Source organism: Phoxinus phoxinus (assembly GCF_949152265.1).
Source record: "Phoxinus phoxinus genome assembly, chromosome: 22".
NCBI classification, from domain to species: domain Eukaryota; kingdom Metazoa; phylum Chordata; class Actinopteri; order Cypriniformes; family Leuciscidae; genus Phoxinus; species Phoxinus phoxinus.
Window position 1 is genome coordinate 1,919,619 of NC_136897.1, and position 23,895 is coordinate 1,943,513.

Genomic DNA, 23,895 nt, shown 5'->3' on the forward strand with positions numbered 1-23,895 from the left:
TCTGCTGTTCCTGCCACAAAAAAAATCAGGTAACACTTTACAATAAGGTTAATTAGTTAACATTAGTTAATGTATTAACTAACATGAACTAACTATGAGCAATACATTTGTTACAGTGTTTATTAATCTTTGTTAATATTAGTTAATAAAAATACAGCTGTTCATTGTGTGTTCATGTTAGTTCACAGTTCATTAACTAATATTAACAAATACAACCTTTGATTTTAATAACTCAGTAGTACACAAAAAAAATACTGGGTTGTTTTAACCCAAATCTGGGTCAAATATGGACAAACTCAAATATGGTTCGTCCATATTTGAGTTAAAACAACCCAGGATTTTTTAGAGTGTAAATGTTGAAATTAATATTACCGGTAACTAAGATTAATAAATGCTGAAGTATTGTTCATTCTTAGTTCATGTTAACTAAGGTAGTTACCTAATGTTAATTAATGAACCTTATTGTAAAGTGTTGCCAAAAAACTAAACTAAAGTAAAAGTGTTGCGCTGATGAAGCAAAGCCTTCGAGTTGCAGAGTCTCATCATGTGTTCAAGAAACATTTCTTATTGAGTATCAAAGTTGGAAACAGTTGTGCTGTTTAATATTTTATTATTGCAAGCATATTGGTCTAAAATAATTCTGTTTTCAGCTTCAGAATCATGAATATTGTTATTCTGGTGTCTCTATTGTTCAAACAAATTCATTTACACGCACAATATAATATCAAATTCAGTATTTTAATCAACAGTACATTTTTTGTTAACCTTTTATCACGTCTTGGAGTATCACAAAATATCGTATCTTGAGTTCAATATTGTGATATATATCGAATCATGACATGAGGGTATCGTTACAGTTATTATATAATATATATACATTTATTTTAGAATAAATAAGATGGTGCCGTGCATTAGACTGGCTTCTTAAAGCCTTGGAGTTGCAGAGTCTCATCATGCGTGTTCAAGACACATTTCTTATTGATTATCAATGTTGGAAACGGTTGTGCCGTTTAATATCGTGTGATTGAGAGCCGTACCGTCTGCAGTCTCTGCACGTTCTGCACCAGGAACCGGTAGGCGTTGTACCAGGGCAGGAACACGTCCTTCAGCACGTCTCGCACGCCCTCCTCTTTAAAGCGCAGGTTCTCGGCCCGCACCACCGGAGAGTTGATCAGGTACAGTCTGAGGGACAGACACAGGACACATCAGAGCCGGAGGAACAGCAGGAGCACCGTTCCTCTGGCGGAAGAGCGTCTTCTTGAAAGATCACAGATGTTACACTGTCGGCTGTAAACGGGACTACTAGCCTCGGTAACAATGTTGATTAAATCTGAATCAACATCAAAATGATATAAAATATACTGTAAATATTCAATATATCAGACATTCCAAGCACACAATAAACAAAAATCAACAGATTTAAAAGGCATTACCACATCATACGTGACAGTGTTTAGTTTGGACTGTCCCATTTGGATGGATAGAAGTATGTTTTTTATTTATTAGCCATATGGTCACGTCTCAGCTGTGCTTCAGGGCGAGATTGAAGCGGTTCACAGATTAACATTCGTAGATACCGGGAACAAGGCAAAACTAAAAGCATGATAATTAGCATCAGTGTGTTCTGCTCACCGGAGCGCGTCAGCGCCGTAGCTCTGCACAATCAGACCTGGGTCGGGGTAATTCTTCTTACGCTTGCTCATCTTCTGTCCATCACTGCAGAACACACACACACACACAGAGAGAGAGTGTTTCCAGGTCAGTGGGTCATTCTGAACTAGTACTGTATTTCTGCCTGAGGACGGAGCCCACAGGCTCTATTGTGTGTGTGTGTGTTACCTCGCGAGAACCAGGCCGTTGACGATCACGTTCTTGAACGGTGGTTTCCCGAACAGAGCCGTGGAGAGCACGAGTAACGTGTAGAACCTGCAGCCGACAGAAACACAGGCGTTACGTGCTGCACTTCCTCCACACCGGTCGTGGAACTGAAAGGGACGCTCAGCGTGTGATCAGACTCAGTACAAACGCCTCATAAAACATGTTCCACCAACAAACGTATAATACTCATGAAAATCAACACTGTACCGTTCAGAAAATGCAATGAAGCCTGCATCAGATCACTCTAAAACTGTACCTGTAAGCTTTCTGTGTGTGTGTGTGTGTGTGTGTGTGTGTGTGTGTGGTGGGGGGGGGGGCTTATTATCGCTACCTAAAACTATTAAAACACTAGTAAAAAAAAAAAAATGTTTAAATACATTTATTAAAAGCACATAAAATTACAAAAAATGTAAATAGTATTAACATAGAATATAAAATAAAAGCACATTCAAAATATACCCAAAGCCATACAAAAACTAAAACACTATATTATCCATATTGGCTTTGTTATCAGCCATCAAATAAATTAATAAATGAGCCGGCATGTTTTGGACAGATCTATCATGTCGGCGTTCACATTAATGTTTTCGTGTCTTTTATTTGGAAGTTCATGTTTATTGGTGCATCTGTTCATGCCATGTGATCTGTACACGTGTCATGTTCTCATTGGTTCTGTCTGTTCATTGGCTGCTTTTGTCACGTGATCCCATAAGCCCTTATGTTTGGCACGTTACCTGCTCAAGTCAAGTCAAGTCACCTTCACAGCAGCTCTAGAATACAGTTATTGTCCAGATGAAGTTAGATTTGATGGATTCACTTCCGTCGCAACGATCATTACCGGTAGTTATTAACTTAGGGGCCGCTAACACGACACCGTTTTAAAAATTATAATAATAAACTATTTTCTAGATCACCTTTAAATATATTATTATTTTCCATAGCGCCTTCTATAGTGTTTTAACGGGCTTTATGCACAGCTGCACTACTTCCTGAACTTTAGCCAGCTCCTTTGTTTCCTGTCTGCCATCATTGGACAAACTGATTAATCCAGGTGTGTCTGATTATTGTTGATGGTCAGGCACACCTGGATTAATCAGTTTGTCCAATAATGGCAGACAAGAAACAAAGGAGCTGGCTAAAGTTCAGGAAGTAGTGCAGCTGTGCATAAAGCCCACTGAAGACAGAAAACGTTTAATGTGTTCTGGCCGTTCATTTGATTTGAAGTCTTTGTTTATTTTGTGTTTATTCCATAAACGGCACGTGTTGATGATCAGGTGACCAGATGCAGTGCTGTTTCCTCACCATCCTCTGGTCTGGTCGATGCCCTCAGCGATGAAGTCGGCTGGGAAGGCGTCCTCAAACTCCCGCCTGTTCTCAAACGGGTAGTGTACCTGTGCGTAGGGCATACTGCCACTCTCGAACCAGCAGTCGAACACCTCCAGCACCCTCTTCAGACGACCCTTCCCACAGCGGGACGGGATGGTCAGACTGTCAATGCTGACACACACACACACACACACACATCAACACCTGGCCGATCCACAGGTACAGTCAAACCAAAATCTATTCAGACTCCAACATTTCTCACATTATCAGTTTATTCGCTATAGTTTAGAAACGATAATAAAATATGACAGAACTCAGTTGATATTTGACAGGTTTTGTCCGTCCTTCTGTTAGACTCTCACACATGAATTATGTTGAATATCTGTCAGCTGTTAAATTTAACTACATAATTAGACAATACCAGTTTAGCTCAACCAGTGACCAAGCAATGCTTCATTGTGTTCAGTGTGTGTGTAAAAAGAGCATTAGCAGTTACAGACACACACTTCAGCAGAACATGATCAGCTCAAAGTGTCTGAATAATGTTTGGTCCCAAATGTTTATACATTTTACTGGTAGTCACTGAATAAAGACTTTTTGGGTATAATATGTCACATTTACTTTATTTTGCTCTCCTCACTTTTCTTACATGAACTACAGTGTCCTGCACACACTAGTAAAAAATATATCAAAAATGATATGTGGTGTCTGAATAATGTGAGTCTCACCTCTCCCTGTGAAGATCAGACACTTTAGTTCCTGTCAGTTCCTCCAGCTCCGCCATGGATCCCACACACACCACCTAAACAGTGTGCGTATATTATTATTTAGTGCTGTCAATCAAAAAATTAGAATCGCAACAACAACGTGCCGCTAGATGTAACGCAGTTGTCCACGTCTGTCGCCATGGTTACTGGTTACGCCATGGCAGTACAAGCGGAAATATTTCGCAAAACTGCAATGGAAACCGTTTTTGCATATTTACAGTCACCTGACGTAGATGGCTACCATTCTTTCATGATTTTTCATGTTCATCACTATTTCAAAATAAAGGTCTGAACACGCCTTAGGAGGGTGAAAATATTCTTATTGCAAATTGATAAATTACAGCTCCTCTGAAATTTAATTTGAATAATCAGTCACCAAATATGTAAACTAAAGATTGTAAGCTTTCAAATGATATATAATTTGTCAAGATTAGTTAGGTTTAGTATAGGATATTACTGTTTTAAATATGTAATGGCTGCCAATATAAGGGGTTAGATAATGTAAGTACACAATTGAAATAAATATATAACACTGTGCAAGTGGTTTTTGGATATTTTTTTGATAAAGTTCTTACATATTGTACCTTTAACACCAGTCAAAAACCAGGACAAGCTTGATTTCCAGCAGGTGGGCAGTGAAGTTTACCATAAAGTGTGTTACTGAGAGTGAGTGGCGATGTTGGGCCGCTGTCCCGGTTTCGGCTGGTCTCAGTAGCGTGGCCCAGATACGGCCGCGCGGAGAGCAAGAGCGCTGAGCTTCTCTGGCCCGATCCGATGCGTTCGGGGAGTCCGCGGCACTCCAGAGACTCGCTCGCGGAAACAACTCATTATGCTATTTTCAGGAAGCAGGTCGCTGTCCTTCTTTTCAAATAGCTCGTTTCAGCAGCAGAGACACCACAACCTTATTCTGACTTTCCACAAGTTGAGCTTTTAGGAAACACACGCTAATCAGAGCACTTAAGACCATTACCAGTGTTTAGGACGATCGTGCTTCCAAGAAGACTCAGATGGAGGCAAACATCAACAGCGTACGCTCTCAAACTTCACAGCTTCACCAAAGACAGCTAATGAGTGTTAGCACTGGAGGAATATTCACAGTGATTTTGCTCTTGATATCACATGATCAGTGACATTGTGACTATCAAGATGGTTTTGTGTGTGTGTGTGTGTGTGTGTGTGTGTGTGTGTGTGTGTGTGTTTAATTTATTAATTTATTTATTTCCAGTTAATAATTTTAGTGCTTCAACTTATACTTATTTCAGTTTTTTGTCAAAAGGAACATTTCAAATGTTTGTTTAGTTTAGGTATTTCAACTACCGGTGATAATTATTTTATTTCTTATAATACTTCAAATAACAGGAATGATTTTAATAGTTTGTTTTAGTAAACAATAATAGTCCTGCCTTGTGTTCATTGAAAAACAGTGTGGAAACAAAACATGCCTTGATCAGTTTAACTAGATTTTTAGTCATTTTTTCTTACATTAGACATTTATAATTTACAGCTGCCATTTTTGAGCAAATACATTATCAAGGCATGAAAATATATACTATAAATCTAAAAAATATATATAATATCACTCGAAGTCTGAAAAATGAAGCTTTTTAAGGTGCTCATGGATCCACCACTGACCTCTTCATAGTCATCACTGACCCACAGAGGGATGGGCGTCCCCCAGTAGCGGCTTCGAGAGACGGCCCAGTCCCGTGCGTCTCTCAGCCAGTTTCCGAAACGCTTCTCTCTGACAAACTCAGGTACCCTGGAAACAAAGAGAGAAAGACACCGCCATTAACTTCACATCGGCCTCGCTGTGAAGTCCTTTCACAGCAACATTCAGTGTTAAAGCGTTAGTTCGCCCCAAAAAAGTAAATTCTGTTGTAATTACTCTCCCTCATGTTGTTCAACCCCGTAAGACTTTCCTTCATCTTCGGAACGCACGTATTTGTCAGAACGCAGGCTCACTATTGGCCAGCATCACACACATGACCAGCGACGGCCAATAGTGAGCCTCCGTTCTGACGTACACCCCAGAAGCGCTGCGCTGTTACACTACGTGAACTCACTCAGAGGAACACACAGAAGAACATCAAGAGTTTAATAAAGTCCTTATTTTTGTTATTTTTTTGTGCACACACAGTATTCTGGTCGCCTGATAAACTTAAGGTTGAGCCGCTGTAGTCACTCGGACTAGGCCTGTCGCGATAGTCGATAAATCGATTAATCGCACGATAAAAAAAATGACCTCGATAATTTTTCTAGCCGCGATAATTTAATTTGCATACTTGTTTGTTATCCGCGACTGAATGACAACTCTCGTTTCCTTAGCGTAGGAGAAGTGAACCCTCTTGTCAGTTGCATTGTCTTTTGTGTGGGGAGGCGGCGCTTGTCAGTCACATGGACTTTGTGTGGGAAGGCGGGAGTGCTTGAGGCGACTGCCGAGAAGAGCGAAAAGACGAGACGGCAAACGCGACAGCTGCAGTGTGTGGGAGCACTTCGGATTTAAACCGAATGACCGTGGTGAACCACTTAACCTGAGCGAGCCGGTATGTCGCATTTGTTGTAAAACAGTATCGACTAAAACCCAGTGTTGTGCATGAACGCATTCAATGAACGACGTTCATATTTTCGCCGAACGCTGAACTGAACGAATCACTTTTCATACAATAAACGTGAAGGAGAGATTTTTCGAGAGAACTCATCTGATTTTTTGTACATAGCATAGCCTATTTGTTAGGATTTTAGTAGCCTATCATAATGATTAGGCTAATAAATGCACGCACAATTATCCGTGAACTTGATTTGAACAAATGCCTTTCAACTTGTGTGTTTAAAATTCAGAATTAAATTAATGTGCAGAAATTTGTACAAAAATAGAGAGTAGGCTATGTAGGCCTACTATACTGTTGTAGCCATAAAAAAAAAGCGCGTTTCATATTTGTTAAAATATTATAATGTTATTTTATTTTTCCATTTATGTTGATTTATGATGATAAGTGAACAGCACGACCGAGTAAGATAGGATGCGCAATATGAGACATGGAGCGGGTCAGACATGATTTTGACCGTTGAAGTTGTTATAGAAAGCCTTCCTTTAAAGTGAATTTCGTTTTGTATAAATTGTATCTTAATTTTAATCAATTTTTCATCAACCAATTGCCTGTATTTAATGAATAGGCCGACGAAACAAATATAACGGAGGCGCCCGCGCGCTATTGCACGTGAACTAGAGCACATCCTAACTTAACGAAACTCAGTGTATGCCTCACACAGACATGACAAATACATCAAATACACAAAGCTTGAAATGTCTTTAAACGAAATAATTCAAAAACGAAAAAAGAAAAAGGCTACTCTCTGATTATTTAATCCATTAGGCTTAGCCTATTTATGTGCATTTCTCTCTATAAGCGCGTTCACACGGAGATGGCGATCGTCAACTTAATCTTTGCAGCCGAGTCAACACTTTTAGAGAAAACACTTGTTTATTAATAAAAATCAATACACGCGTCACCGCATTTACAGAGCACGCACACATATTATTTCGAAATAACGAGATATTGTGTTGAAATAACATTATTATTAATAATAGCCTACATCTTTGTTAAAAGAATTTAACAAATGAACGTAAACTAGTTCATTTTTAGATATGTGAACTTAGTTCATTAAAAAAAAAAAAAGAACTATGAACATGAACTAGTTCATTATCATCTGTGTGAACTGAACTTTGAGCTAGTTCTTTTTAAGTATGAACTGGCACAACACTGCCGGTAACACAGTAAACATGCACATGCACCTGCACATAGATGAAAATAGTCTCAGATCGACAATATTATCGTTTATCGCGATAATTTCTTGGACAATTTATCGTCCAGCAAAATTTGTTATCGTGACAGGCCTAACTCGGACTATTTTAAACATTGTCTTTACTAACTTTCTGGGCCGGCAAGTTTCAATCACAACAGAAGCCTATGGAGGAGTGAGACAGCGCTCAGATTTAATCACTAATATCTTCATTTGTGTTCCGAAGATGAAGGAGAGTCTGACAGGGAACAACATGAGGAGAGTCATTACTGACAGAGTTGACATTTTTAGGTGAACTAACGCTTTAAGAGCACACAAACCAAATTAAGTTCTCTTGTGCGTTATAAGCCCGATTCACACTGCACCGACAGACACCGAACAACTGCAACAGACACTTTGTCGGGTTTTGTCGAAACCGTGTGTTACACCACATGTTGGCGTTGGTCGATGCTTTTCACCTGTCGGGTTGTTGAATGTCTCAGAAAGGACGTACTGTAATCTGGTTCTTGAAGACAGTCTAACAGGTCATGCTTAAAGGATTAGTTCACTTTCAAATAAAAATTTCCTGATAATTTACTCTCCTCCATGTCATCTAAGAAGTTCATATCTTTCTCTTTTCAGTCGTAAAGAAATTAAGGTTTTTGACCTATTTTTCTCCATACCAACGGTTTAAAGGTCCAAATGTGTTTCAATGCAGCTTTAAAGTCTCGACACAATCCCAGCCAAGGAATAAGAGTCTTATCTATTACAAGTCATTTTATTTAAAAAAAAAAAAAAATTATATACTTTTTAACCACAAATGGCCATCGTGTACTATCTCTGAGGCGCATTACGCCATCACGTTGGAAAGATCATCGTTAAACATCCAGGATATGCACACGTAAGGACCATTTTAAACAATAAACTGACACAAATACATATAAATATGTATCATTCAACATACAATAACCTTTCCAACGTGATGATATAATGTGTGGCGCATCTCAGAGACAGTACAAAACGGGCATTTGTGGTTAAAAAGTATAGATTATTATTTTTTTTTTTAGAAAACGATGGTTTGTCTAGATAAGACTCTTATTTCTCGGCTGGGATCGTGTCGAGACTTTGAAGCTGCATTGAGACTCACATTTGAACCTTCAAACCGCTGGTTGCAATTGAAGTCCATTATATGGAGAAAAATCCTGGAATGTTTTCCTCAAAAACTTTTTCTTTTCAACTGAAGAAAGAATCCTTTAAAACTAAAGCCTGGTAATTTCAATGTTTAGACTCATATTTACATTTGTTATGGCTTTAATACAAGTTGCCCAGCATACAAGTAGTTCTGATCTACAGACAGAATAGACATAGATGTGCTTAGCTATAAAAAAATATCATTGTAAAGGTAACATAAAACAAGAACAACAACGGTCCTAAAATCGAACCCTGTGGGACTCCACAAGAAATGGCCATTTTGTTTTGAGGATTGATCACTTACAGCAACATAATGTATATTTTAACAAGTAGGATTTAAAACCATCCATAAAAAACCTTGCAGGTCTGTTAGTGAGAATTTTATGATTGATTTTATGATGATGAATTTGACTACATTAAAGCTTTTAAGCATTGGGCCATATTCAGAAAAATATGCAAAACTAATTTCTGTGTAAAGGGTTTGTGCTCACTGATTACATGGCACACAAGTAGGACATACTTTTTCCCTCTTTCTTCTTGGAAAAGAAAAACAAAACTAACAACTTAAAATAATCCATCCCATAGTAAAGGAAGGTTAAATGTCCTCCTGGGCGTCGTCTTGCTGCCCTTCTTCAAGACACGGCACAGAGAGAAAGCTTTCATCAGGACACCACTGACTTCATCAATTCTCATCGGGAAGAGGCATTTCTATTTAAGCTCCATCTCAACACCCAATTTATCAATTTAATGATTTTTCTCTTCTCCTATGCTCTCTCATCTATGGACTAAATGTAGAATTTAAGGACACTGTGATAGGCTGGATGTGCAGGACTCGTTAATAAGCCAACAGAAGAAATGTGCGTTAGACTGATAACATGCTGCAACCGCGGTCAAATCAGGACAGGTGTGCTAACGAACTTCAGTCTGTATGGCTTCTTGGGACTGATGCTAAAAAAGTATGTTTGATGAAATAATGGGTGAAAGGAATAGTTCACTAAAATGAAAATTGTGTCATTCTTCTGTTATCCTCATGTTGTTTCAGCTCCAATAAAGATGTACTTTTTCCACAATCTTAAACACAAGACAACATTGAAATGAAAAGTACAATTACACAATCCACACAGAGAGAGAGAGAGAGAGAGAGAGAGAGAGAGAGAGAGAGAGAGAGAGACATCTTAACATGTCTGAATGTAGACAAATGTTTTTTTTTTTGTACAAAGGTATTTTTTTGTCTTAATTATTTTTCTTGTTATTTCTTGTTTATATAAATATAAAATCATAAAAAGAGAGAGAGAGTCCCTGACATACAGCATCGCCCCAACCCATGTATGTATATGTTTGATGAAATAATGGGTTAAAGGAATAGTTCACTAAAATAAAAATTAAAATTGTGTCATTCTTCTGTTCCCCTCATGTTGTTTCAGCTCCAATAAATATGTTCTTTTTCCACAATCTTAAACATAAGACAACATTAAACTGAAAAGTACAATTACACAATCCACAGACAGAGACAGAGAAAAAGACAGAGAAAGAGACAGAGAAAGAGAGAGAGATCTTAACATGTCTGAATGTAGACAAATGTGTGTTTTTTTTGTACAAAGGTATTTTAAATAATTTTTCTAGTTATTTCTTGTTTATATAAATAGAGTCCCTGACATACAGCATCGCCATCACAAATCTCAGATCTGGACACAACAGTTCAACCATCTAAATCATGCAGAATTATGTGATTTTATTATGCTGTGTGCGCACTAAACCACATAAACCCAAACCACCTTGCTGAAATCTTCTGCCATTATGCCATAATCTTTTCTGCATTTCATCTGCAGCACAGTGACTCAGGAGTGGTGTGATAGTCACGTTTCAGCAGGTCGGCTCTGATACACACATATACTGCCAAACACCTGTGCTTTGGCCCAAACATCAGTTACACCCCAGCGTCTCTGTAGCTGCCAGTGTACACTAAAACATCCACATTCAGCCTTTCTCGTCTCGTTATTGTTTCACGAAGGAGGCTGTAGATTATGCGCATACATTAAAGATGACACTTTTACTTCAAATTTAGTTGCAAGTGGCAATTACCAGGGTCCGAGAAACAGTGTAAAATAAGAGTGATTGACCGCAGCAGAACACAGCTGTCATGTGCATGTGGCAAATTTCCATTATCTTCATCAAACAATTGCAGAATTGGATAAAAATTGGTGCATATCCTCAAAACATCCTCTTTGGAAAGTGTCCCAAGTTTGATGCAGACTGAACTTTGCATTTAGGAGATACAGGCTAATTAGTCAACGTGAATCATTGGGTCCATTCTGCCAAAAGATCTGACGGACAAAAACTCTTTGAAAAGCTTTTTGCCATGATGGACTGTAGATGGAACCTGGACAAACTCAGTGAGATCAAAGGATGAGTTTGAAAAAGTACCTTTTTTTTTAGAAAAAAAGAAAATGAGAAAAAAAATGCTTCAAGGAATTTAACAATGAGTCACACAAAAAACTAACTCAAATAAGTTTTAAACCGGCATCTCAGAGAAAGACAAGCACTTGCTATGCAGTTCTCACAAAGCACCAAATCACACGTCATCAAGAGACTGAATATCCTATTAAAAAGTATGAGGAAACAGCAACTGAACTTCAATGAGAGAGTTTGTCCAATCATGCATCATAATAGGTCACATACTGGTCTATAGATGCCAGATTCACTGTACCAGTAGCATTTGCTGTTGTTGTCCAGGAGTTTCTCCACCATGTGTTCCACCCTCACAAACCAGCTGGGCACTGCTTTATAGATCAGCGGCGTGTCCGACCTGCAAAATAAAGGGATTTTTCAATAATTAAAGATGCAGTAAATGTGCCAGCTTCATATGGTAGGACTACCAAACAATGGCATGGTAAAATTGCTTAGGAAACATATAGAGCAGGGATCTTGAAGTAAAGTTTTTCAGTAATTTTTCTTCATAAACACACTGCGTTTAACTGATAATGAAGAAACCTCTATGCGATTAATCATTTTAAAAGTTAAACCATTCAAAATATGTTTTTATTATAATTCTAGGATGATAAATTGCTTTTGCTTTGAGTATCTTCCAAAATACAAAATACCTGATATTGTATTTCATATAAATAATTAATCACTATGTAAATTGAATCAGTGTTGCGATTCAATTATTCAATCCTAAGGGGAATAATGTACACAGTTAATAACTAAAAGGGCATTGGTGTCTATTTTGGGAGCTGAGCAGTAATGACTATGATTAGCACACAGTACTGAATTTGGATTAGTCATGACTGACCGCGAGCCGAACGGTTTAATAAGCGACAAAAACAATTTGAGATATCAGTGATGCATCCCTACTTTCTACATGTACCTAACAATTATTTAGAAAAATTTACATTTTTACAGTTTCTAGAAAGATATTTGACTATTCTGGCCATTAATGCAATGATCAATCAACAGTTTTTAATCAACTATTTTGCTTTTTCCTCAAGTTAGACGTTGTATTACGTTTACCAGCTAACCAAGACCAGATGAAAGTATCTTTTATTGGTTGAGCTTTACTGAATGATAAGCTAAAAGTGAAACAGGTCTCTGTTCTCTGCTGGTTTCATGCTATGTTGTTTTTCTGACAGCAGTCTATAGCCCCTTTCACACAGCAATCCCGGTAAATTACCGTAAAATTCCCAGAACGACTCCACCGGTAACAGACCATATTCACACATCAGTTCCAAAATACCGTGATGACGTCATTAACCGGAAGTTTATGCCTTGTTGCTGAAGAAGTCTAGTAATTTGATCATACGTGACAGTATCACTAACTGTTGTTGACAAATCTCGCCCGGACGAGGAGAAGCGCTTTAATTTCGGTATCACTACAATTTTAAGACATTTGTAAACAGTGATGAGTAAACGCGTCATCATTTTATGAATGGCCTAGGGCCGTTACTCTTTCAAGGGCTTCTGATTGGCCCAAATCACTTCTTACGTCAGTGCGTTCTGACCTCGTACGTGCAAAATACCGGTAATCTTCATTATGCGTTCACACAGCGCATACCGTATTGTCCGGACTATAAGTCGCATCAGTCAAAAAATGTGTCATGAAGAGGGAAAAAACATATATAAGTCGCACTGGACTATAAGTCGCATTTATTTAGAAATTAATTTCACAAAATCCAAGACCAAGAACAGACATTTAATCTGGAAAGCAAGTTATTCAGCTCCACAACAGCACACAGAACAACAGCTGAATAGTGTCCGGTGTGTTAGCGTAACACACTAACAGTTATTCAGCGACACAACAGCATAAAGAACATATTCCTGAGGCTGAATAGGCTAAACCAACATTAGCCAGCGAGTCCAACAAGTTACCGGTCAGCAAGTTCACCAAGCTCCCGATCTCACTCCTCAACACTGAATCCATTGAATTCTTCTGAACAACTAGAGCGCCCTCTCGCGGCTGCAGAAGGTAATGTTTTCTCTTGGTTCATCTCAGTCAGTATGAATTCATTTTGATATATAAGTCGCACCTGACTATAAGTCGCAGGACCAGCCAAACTATGAAAAAAAGTGTGACTTATAGTCCAGAAAATACAGTATAATGGTAATTTACTTGTAATGTTACAACTTCCGTTACTGGTAAATTGCAGGAACCCATTTACCGCTATATTTGAAAAGGTCCTGTTCACACATGATCTAATTTACCAGTAAAGACTGTATGTGTGAAACGGGGCTAAAGATAACTGATGAGAAACATTTTTGACCAAATACATTAGCATTCTGAATCTCTCCTGATCGAACATCAATATCTGCTGCGCATTTACACGGACAAACCCCTTCAATATCCATAATGTGACAGGATGGGCAGAGCTCATAAGAGTCAATACGAGAGTGATTTATTGATGGCGTAAGCATTGCATGACTTTCCCTTCTTGAGCGGGGCTAATGAGGCTGTGACCTCTGCCGGCAGACTCACGGTCATGTGAAGTGCTGAGGAAGCAGGGTCAGTATTGAGCACCATATGCTAATGCTCCAGGCCTCTCTATAGGCCACGCTATTGACTTAACTTTACCCCGTCCAGAAGAGGTCACAGAACTGTGAGGCGCCACCGTGGCCGCGGGAACCCCCTGACGACGGCTGTTTCACTACACTGGCATTTAAGAGGACATGACTTTAAATAACTCTAAAGATTATTTAGTTTTTATATGTGGTCGAATATGGTTTTATGACCATAGCCGATCTTGCATGGAGTGAGTGACGTGACACTGGTTGAGGACCAGCATCTCAGAACTGAATTGACACTCATTTAATGCATATTCACTCAGACATCGGTGAAAAAAATAAATATAGATGTCTAGATTAAAGCATTCATCGGCATTAGGGGCTGTTCACACAGAACGTGTTTTTCCTGTCCACTCTGCTCCTTTTCCATTGTTTTTCAGCGTGAACGCACTAGTCGTGTTAAAAGGCACAATATGTAAGAATTTTGTAATAAAATATGATCAGTATGTTATTCTAATGTTGAGCTAGCTTACTGCTTGTCTCATACAGACAAACTCACACATAGAATAACATTATAACTTTCAACACACTCAAATGCAGTTTAGTGTGATAGTGTAGAGCGAGTGAGACAGCGCTGCGTTACCTCACAAGTTTCATTCGTCTAATAAACTGTCCTGTTTGAGTAGTAATTTAGCACTTTCTATGGGTAGTTCAGTATAATTAAATGTCCTTATTCCTTTATATCCGTGGGACTCGCGGATGGCACTGATATCTGTCTCTTATTAGCAATCGCGCCTGCTTCACACCACAGTCATGATAAAAACATCAATGTATTCACTCATCAACGTATTCACTCATCAACGTATTCACTCATCCATAAACATTATTAGATTTCTTGCGTTTTCCACCGTTTGGCGTCTCTGCATTTTCCCAAAATTCTTATTTATTTTAGTGTTGGGCAAAATTCAAAATAAAAGTGTGTGTTGTATTTACATAATATATGCGTGTTTACTGTGTATAATTATTTTGTATATATACACATCCATACATATGTATATATTTAAGAAAATGTGCAGGTGTATACTGTATATTTATACATAACTTATATAAATATAAAAATGTATATATAAATAACACATTTTTCTTAAATAAACAAACTTTTATTTTGGATGCGATTAATCGTTGCCCAGCACTCTTCTTTTTTTTTATTGCATTATTCATTTAACAGACATTTTTATTCAAAGTGACTTACAAAAGAGGAGCAAAAACAATTTGTCAAAGAGCCAATGATATTCATAATATGCAATGCCAGGTTTACTGTATATTATGAATATTCTTGGCTCTTAGACAAACTGCTCAATTTCAATGGAAATAACTGGATTTCACCTGTAGAATAGTGTTAAATGTGAGCTGAGTAAATGAAGTCACGAACCTCCAGCAGAAAGGGTAGCTGTGCTTGAAAGAGCTGGCGTTCACCAGACGCCCGTTCTCCTTCAGCCACTTGATGATGTTTTTGTCTGCATCCTGAAAGCATTGAGGACACACAGAACAAAGTCTTGAAGCATGCAGTGGATAAAACCAGACACTGTGTGACGATTAAAGAATACAGCTTTTCTCTGGCTGCAGATACAGGCCTCGCTTTACGGCTTTATCTGCAGCCGGGCTCGATGCCAGCTGTACAAATGCATGAAACTCCTGCACGTTTCAATGACTGCCTTTCAACAAAAGTCATATTAATTCACTTTAATGGAAACATGTCCAGTGTGTCCTTGTAGCTGAATTGGCTTCCTGTCTCATGCATAATCGATTATAAGAACCTTTTCTTAACCTGTGAGGCCTTTTGAAGGGTATCTGAATTCCTCCTGGAGAAAACTTTAACCTGTGAGGTCTTACATGAAGCCACACCAGTGTTTACAAGACTCGTTTATCATCGCCAGGAACGGTCCAACTGGCAGATTCAATGAAGGCTTCACGTTGAATTCCCATGACAAATTTTTATTTTTTTTTTAATTCAACTTTTTTTATTATAATGTACATCGTCACATTATTCAGTAATCACTTTTGCCATTATACACTCAGCCAGTAGTCGCCCTCAGTGGAATATGACCAAAACAAAAGCACATGGAAATTAAACAATTGTTAAGCAGTCCTATTAATTTACACCATTTTTATATGCCGCCAAAAATGATCCCATGTTTTTTCCATTTCTCCCTCATTATGCAGTCTCCCCAACATGCTCTCATATGAAGCAATTTCAATCATCCCATCAAACCAATCTTTTAGGTCCGGGGTTTTGGGACATTTCCAATTCTGTTAAATGATCCTGGTCCCATGACAATTTTTAAACACATTAGAAGCACAAATCCTGAGATATTTCATTTAAAGTCCCCCTGTAGTCATTCATTTTTCTCTCTTAAAACACATCTTTGATTACCAAAATTACATCTTTAATGTATGTTATTTTTATATTACTTCATCCCTTAAAATATCTTGAATGTAACTCGACACCCTTGTCTCATTTAGTATACGCAGTTCTATGGATATGCAAATGAGCCCCGCCTCCACTCACTCAGAGATCCACTGGTTGACGATCACACGTTGATCTGATTGGTTACAAGGTAGTTTGTGACGTCAGAATTTCAAACCGTGTTTTTGAGACTGTCTTTGGTTCACTGCAGTTTTAAGCAGAAAATACTCAGCAATGCTGTCCACTTATGAACTTACACATGGTTTGTGTTAAATTATATTAATAACACCACATAGACACATAAACTACATTAAAAGATGGATTTTCACCACAGGGGGACTTTAATAAAACAATAAAACTTTACTTTATACTTCAAGTAAAAACTTGTGCTGGTCACTGATATTTTCCTCTAACTCAAATAATGCCTTTAAAATGTGAATTTTAAAAAACTCTGGGAAAAAAATGTGTATTTCAGCCCTGTTGACAGCACCTTAGATTGGGATGGGCATGAGGGAGTAAAAGACAACAGACCATACATAGTTATTTCTGGGTAAAGTATTGTTTTGCATAACCTTGCATAAGGTTTTAGACCCTAAAATGTGTAAATTAGCAAACCCACCAGTAATTTGCACCCGGATTCAATATTCCCAAACTGTCAGGGAGAGCGTCTCTATCGGCTCTAATTCAGGGACACAGCTGGGATGTGTGAGCGCGGTAATGAGGCAGGAGAAACTGACTATGAGTGCCGAAATACAAAATGACAGAGCAGAACTATAAGGAAAGTTATTCTCGGGAAACAGAGCTCAGTTTCTCTGTCAGTCGGCTGGCGCTGGGCTAAACTGCTGACATCAGCGCTCCCATAGTCCCTCTGTCACCCAATCACACCTACACACCGCTGAACGTCACGCTGGAGACAGGGAGTTTCCTTAAAGAGCTTTTCCAACAGTGTGGAGCTCAACTGCTCCTGTGAGTGCTGGACTGCACAAGTCTCCTCAGCTGAACACTTCACTGCCAGAGACCAGTTCCACAGCAGCATGAAACACACTTCACCATTTTATATCACTGATACATTTCTGAGCGAAATGGCTATTGATCAGGAAACAAACAGTTGTTTAGTGGATTGTGAAAAGTGAGCATTGTATACTGGAATGGAGTCTGATCTGAATGTGACTGGCTGAACTACAGCACTGCCTTCCATATGTTCAAAAATGCTGATTCATTTAGAAACTAAGCAAGTGACTCTCTTTATGAATGGATCATTGAATTATTCACTCAACCAATTTGCTCAAAAATGCGGATTCATTTAGAAACTAAGCAAGTGACACTCTTTATGAATGGATCATTGAATTATTCACTCAACCAATTTGCTCAAAAATGCTGATTCATTTAGAAACTAAGCAAGTGACACTCTTTATGAATGGATCATTGAATTATTCACTCAACCAATTTACTCAAAAATGCTGATTCATTTAGAAACTAAGCAAGTGACTCTTTTTATGAATGGATCATTGAATTATTCACTCAACCAATTTGTTTAAAAATGCTGATTCATTTAGAAACTAAGCAATTGACTCTTTTTATGAATGGATCATTGAATTATTCACTCAACCAATTTGTTCAAAAATGCTGATTCATTTAGAAAATAAGCAAGTGACTCTTTATGAATTGATCACTGAATTATTCACTCAACCAATTTGCTCAAAAATGCTGATTCATTTAGAAAATAAGCAAGTGACTCTTTATGAATTGATCATTGAATTATTCTCTCAACCAATTCTTTCAAAAATGCTGATTCATTTAGAAACTAAGCAAGTAACTTTCTTTATGAATGGATCATTGAATTATTCACTCAGTCACTTGCTTTGTTTCTAAATGAATCATAATTTCTGAACAAATTGGTTCTCTTTATGAATTGATCATTGAATTATTCACTCAACCAATTTGTTCAAAAATGCTGATTCATTTAGAAACTCAGCAAGTGTACTACTGAAAGTGTACTCAACGTACTATTGAAATTTATCTCTTGATATCATATTGTTATTTTTTGTTCGTTGTGTAGTGTAAATTATAGATATCATTATTATAAAAGATATCAGATATGGGTCACTTTTAAAAGAAGATTGTAAAAAACGGTCGTAACGGTCGTAAAAAAAAAAGCAGATATAGTCAAAAAATTGGCATTGGGCATCAAGACCTGCAGTGTAAATGCGGACAGCATCCGTACCTTCACGTACTGCCCAGCGAAGTGTGTGACCTCTGCGGTGAACACACCGGATGAGTCCACGGGGCAGATGGGAGCCGAGTCTCTCTGGATGATCTTATAGTCCATGCAGACGCGGTAATCATCCTGTGGACAGGAAACTTTCTGTGAAGTTCAAAACCTGAGATTCTGAGAGCACAATGAATCATTGCAATGAATCAATTTCCCATGAATCAATGACAGAACACACTGGCACTGTGCTAGCAATGGGAAAAAAACAAACATCTGTCATATGACACACAAGAGGAATGAGCCCAATGATGCGATCCTGCTCAAAGCCACGTACATGAAGAAGTGATATGCAAAACAACCTGAGGACATCAGCTGTAGATTCTGTTAAACTAACACTGAAACTGTGTGTCACTATCCACAATGATGAACTGCAGAAACAAAACACTGACTGTTCACGCTTCACTTTAATACAGTTTGACAGACCGCTAAACTACAGTGATAGTGATTTACAGCAGTGTTTCCCAACCACTGTGGAAAATTATCAAAGTCCAAAAAATAATTAAAAATAAATTATATAATTGCCCTGTTGGCCTAAAATCAATGGTGTTGGTCATCCTTTACATCTATATGTGGGTTTAACGGTAACACTTTACAATAAGGTTCATTAGTTAACTACCTTAGTTAGCGTGTACTAATAATGAACTGCACTTATACAGCATTTATTCATCTTTGTTAAAGGTACACTGTGTAGAAATTTCTCCCATCTAGCGGTGAAATTGTATTTTGCATTCAAAAGAATAGTGCTCTCTAGCGCCTCGCTTTTTCAAATGCGTGTTGCAACTACGGTAGCCGTTATGTAGCAAGAAGCGATGACAACATGTCTTCCAATCACACTTCGAATTTTCTTGGTGATGAGGTTCGTTATTTCAAACAAACTGCAACTGCAACAGTTGCAGTTGCAATCGGGACAGTGACTAGACCTAGTCTAATCGGGACAGTGACTAGTCCTAGTCTAATCGGGACAGTGACTAGTCCTGGTCTAATCGGGACAGTGACTAGTCCTAGTCTAATCGGGACAGTGACTAGTCCTAGTCTAATCGGGACAGTGACTAGTCCTAGTCTAATCGGGACAGTGACTAGTCCTAGTCTAATCGGGACAGTGACTAGTCCTAGTCTAATCGGGACAGTGACTAGTCCTGGTCTAATCGGGACAGTGACTAGTCCAAGTCTAATCGGGACAGTGACTAGTCCTGGTCTAATCGGGACAGTGACTAGTCCTAGTCTAATCGGGACAGTGACTAGTCCAAGTCTAATCGGGACAGTGACTAGTCCTGGTCTACTCGGGACAGTGACTAGTCCTATTCTAATCGGGACAGTGACTAGTCCAAGTCTAATCGGGACAGTGACTAGTCCTGGTCTAATCGGGACAGTGACTAGTCCTGGTCTAATCGGGACAGTGACTAGTCCAAAGTCTAATCGGGACAGTGACTAGTCCTAGTCTAATCGGGACAGTGACTAGTCCTAGTCTAATCGGGACAGTGACTAGTCCAAAGTCTAATATGGACAGTGACTAGTCCTAGTCTAATCGGGACAGTGACTAGTCCTAGTCTAATCGGGACAGTGACTAGTCCAAGTCTAATCGGGACAGTGACTAGTCCAAGTCTAATCGGGACAGTGACTAGTCCTGGTCTACTCGGGACAGTGACTAGTCCTATTCTAATCAGGATAGTGACTAGTCCTGGTCTAAGCGGGACAGTGACTAGTCCAAGTCTAATCGGGACAGTGACTAGTCCTGGTCTACTCGGGACAGTGACTAGTCCTATTCTAATCGGGACAGTGACTAGTCCTGGTCTAATCGGGACAGTGACTAGTCCTGGTCTAATCGGGACAGTGACTAGTCCTAGTCTAATCGGGACAGTGACTAGTCCTAGTCGGGACAGTGACTAGTCCTAGTCGGGACAGTGACTAGTCCTAGTCTAATCGGGACAGTGACTAGTCCTAGTCTAATCGGGACAGTGACTAGTCCTAGTCGGGACAGTGACTAGTCCTAGTCTAATCGGGACAGTGACTAGTCCTAGTCGGGACAGTGACTAGTCCTAGTCGGGACAGTGACTAGTCCTGGTCTAATCGGGACAGTGACTAGTCCTAGTCTAATCGGGACAGTGACTAGTCCTAGTCTAATCGGGACAGTGACTAGTCCTGGTCTAATCGGGACAGTGACTAGTCCTAGTCTAATCGGGACAGTGACTAGTCCTAGTCTAATCGGGATAGTGACTAGTCCTAGTCTAATCGGGACAGTGACTAGTCCAAGTCTAATCGGGACAGTGACTAGTCCTAGTCTAATCGGGACAGTGACTAGTCCTGGTTTAATCAGGACAGTGACTAGTCCTAGTCTAATGAGGACAGTGACTAGTCCTAGTCTAATCGGGACAGTGACTAGTCCAAGTCTAATCGGGACAGTGACTAGTCCTAGTCTAATCGGGACAGTGACTAGTCCTGGTTTAATCAGGACAGTGACTAGTCCTAGTCTAATGAGGACAGTGACTAGTCCTAGTCTAATCGGGACAGAGACTAGTCCTAGTCTAATCGGGACAGAGACTAGTCCTAGTCTAATCGGGACAGAGACTAGTCCTAGTCTAATCGTCTAATCTAATTTTTCAAAATGGCGGAACGACATGGAAGCCTCCGTGGACTTACTCGTCCAATGTAAATAAAGATAAGAAATTCTTCGCTTACGAAGACAAGTCAGATCATTGGCAGAGGTAATTTTACACAAATGAGGACATATTTATGAAAAAAAAAAATTTTAGCTAATAAAATACTTACTACACAGTGTGCCTTTAATGTTAATTTCAACATTTACTAATACATTATTAAAATCTTATTAACATTAGTTAATGCACTGTGAACTAACATGAACAAACAATGAACAGCTGTATTTCTATTAACCAACGTTAACAAAGATTAACAAATACAGCAACAAATGTATTGCTCATGGTTAGTTCGTGTGAGTTAATACATTAATTAATGTTAACTAATGAACCTCATTGTAAAGTGTTACCGTTATGTTTTTATATAGTGGTGTGCCGTGACGTCTGAGCACTCCAGGACATTGCTGTGTCCTTGCATGTTCTGGTTGTTCTCCTGTAATGAATCATCTCAGCTCATGTGCATAACAAAAGCTCTTCCTGAAGGATTTTTCCATTTTTAGCATCATCTGTTTGTCTTTCTACCTTCATGAGTTCTGCTGTGGACCGGGGTTCACGTCGGTCTCATCATCGGGCTCGAGATGCTCACAAGCCTTTGGGCCGAATGTGATGCGAGCTCCTCCTGTCACTCTTTTTAATACACCGCTTCAACTGTGCTTCAAGGTTTATTTAACGACCCCAAAACTTTCTTCAGCTGTCCTGATAGGAACCGTTCAAGGACGTCTTGGATCTGCTTTTTGGTTGTCTTACACATTAAATAATTTAAATGAAAATACTTTTCCCACAGATCTGTTGGGAATGAGTCATGTGAATTCACTAATTTCAACTTGACAGAGATCGATGATAAAAAAAATTTAAAAAAAAGAAAGAATCATGACGTGGAGAACTTTAGAAGTAATTTAGTTTACACTTTATTTTAACAGTGTAATTATATATTGAAGTGCTGAGTGCAGAGACTCCACCCACACGCTCTTCTGATTGGCTGTGACTTAAAGGGTTAGTTCACCCAAAAATGAAAATAATGTCATTAATGACTCACCCTCATGTCGTTCTAAGCCCGTAAGACCTCCGTTCATCTTCGGAACACAGTTTAAGATATTTTAGATTTAGTCCGAGAGCTTTCTGTCCCTCCATTAAAGCTGTATATACAGTATACTGTCCATGTCCATAAAGGTAATATAAACATCATCACAGTAGTCCATGTGACATCAGTGGGTTAGTTAGAAGTTTTTGAAGCATCGAAAATACTTTTTGGTCAAAAAAATAACACAAAATAAGACTTTATTCCGCATTGTATTCTCTCCCGGGTCTGTTGTGAATCTGCGTTCAGGACTCCGCAGTGACGCTGCTGACGTAAGACGCTGATGACGTGTTATCTGGTGCGCCCGAGCTTCGTTTACAGTCTGAGGGAGACGCACGCTATATTCAAGCTATTCTACATTGTTTGCGTGGATATCATTTTTTTAATGGTGCGTAAATGTGCATGTCGCGGATGAGACACTTTTACAGTGTGCGTTTCCCTCAGTCTATAAATGAAGCTCGGGCGCACCAGATAACACATCATCAGCGTCACTGTGAAGGATTGACAACAGACCCGGGAGAGAATACAATGCTGAATAAAGTCTTATTTTGTGTTATTTTTGGACCAAAAAGTATTTTCGATGCTTCAAAAACTTCTAACTAACCCACTGATGTCACATGGACTACTGTGATGATGTTTATATTACCTTTATGGACATGGACAGTATACTGTATATACAGCTTCACTGGACGGACAGAAAGCTCTCGGACTAAATCTAAAATATCTTAAACTGTGTTCCGAAGATGAACGGAGGTCTTACGGGCTTAGAACGACATGAGGGTGAGTCATTAATGACATTATTTTCATTTTTGGGTGAACTAACCCTTTAATTGATTTTGTTGCTAGTGCAGTGTGCTTGCAGAGAGACTCCGCCCACACTCTCTTTTAATTGGCTGTGATTTTTGATTGATTTTTTGTAAGTACAGTGCGCCTGCAGAGACTCCGCCCACACACTCTTCTGATTGGCTGTGACTTTTGAATGATTTGGTTGTGAGTGCAGTGCGCCTGCAGAGAGACTCTGTTGCTGGAATCTTATCGCATTGCGTCTGGTTAGGACACGGTTTTACCCACGATCCCTGAAGCACACAATTGAATGCAAATACAATTTAGATGTGACTTACAGCTCCAAAGTACGGGGCCTGATGAACCACTCCTGTCCCGTCATCATCACGCACGTAGTTATCAACCACCACAGAGAACGCCCCACTCTCCTTACACTGAGGAGAGACAAGCATTCGTCAAGATCACATCTAACAGATGCAGAGCTTTAAACACACACATCATCCTGACTAATGACACTTTAATGATCTTTGGTGCTCAATAATTGTATTATTTTAATCAAATTAATGTACTTTATTTTAGTTCTATAATGTTTTTTATTTCATATTTTGTATTTTTAGGGGATTTTATGGTACTAAATTATATTTATGCTGTATTTATAATCCATTTATTCACTTTTTTGAGTATAGACCTGAAAATTAAATGTCCAA

The 23,895-nt window shown here is 38.9% G+C and overlaps 1 protein-coding gene across 1 annotated transcript in view; it reads right to left on the reverse strand.

Annotated features, from left to right (window-relative positions):
• The window catches only part of iars1 (isoleucyl-tRNA synthetase 1), a 105,541-nt gene that overhangs the window by 47,223 nt on the left and 34,423 nt on the right, over positions 1-23,895 (reverse strand). Inside the window, exons 10-19 of the mRNA XM_079597543.1 lie at positions 23,527-23,622; positions 18,629-18,751; positions 15,370-15,461; positions 11,650-11,748; positions 5,604-5,730; positions 3,933-4,006; positions 3,181-3,375; positions 1,840-1,926; positions 1,633-1,716; positions 1,038-1,182 (exon numbers count right to left, since the gene is read on the reverse strand). Coding sequence (XP_079453669.1) covers positions 1,038-1,182; positions 1,633-1,716; positions 1,840-1,926; positions 3,181-3,375; positions 3,933-4,006; positions 5,604-5,730; positions 11,650-11,748; positions 15,370-15,461; positions 18,629-18,751; positions 23,527-23,622 — 1,122 coding nt within the window. The remainder of the gene's footprint in view (positions 1-1,037; positions 1,183-1,632; positions 1,717-1,839; positions 1,927-3,180; positions 3,376-3,932; positions 4,007-5,603; positions 5,731-11,649; positions 11,749-15,369; positions 15,462-18,628; positions 18,752-23,526; positions 23,623-23,895) is intronic.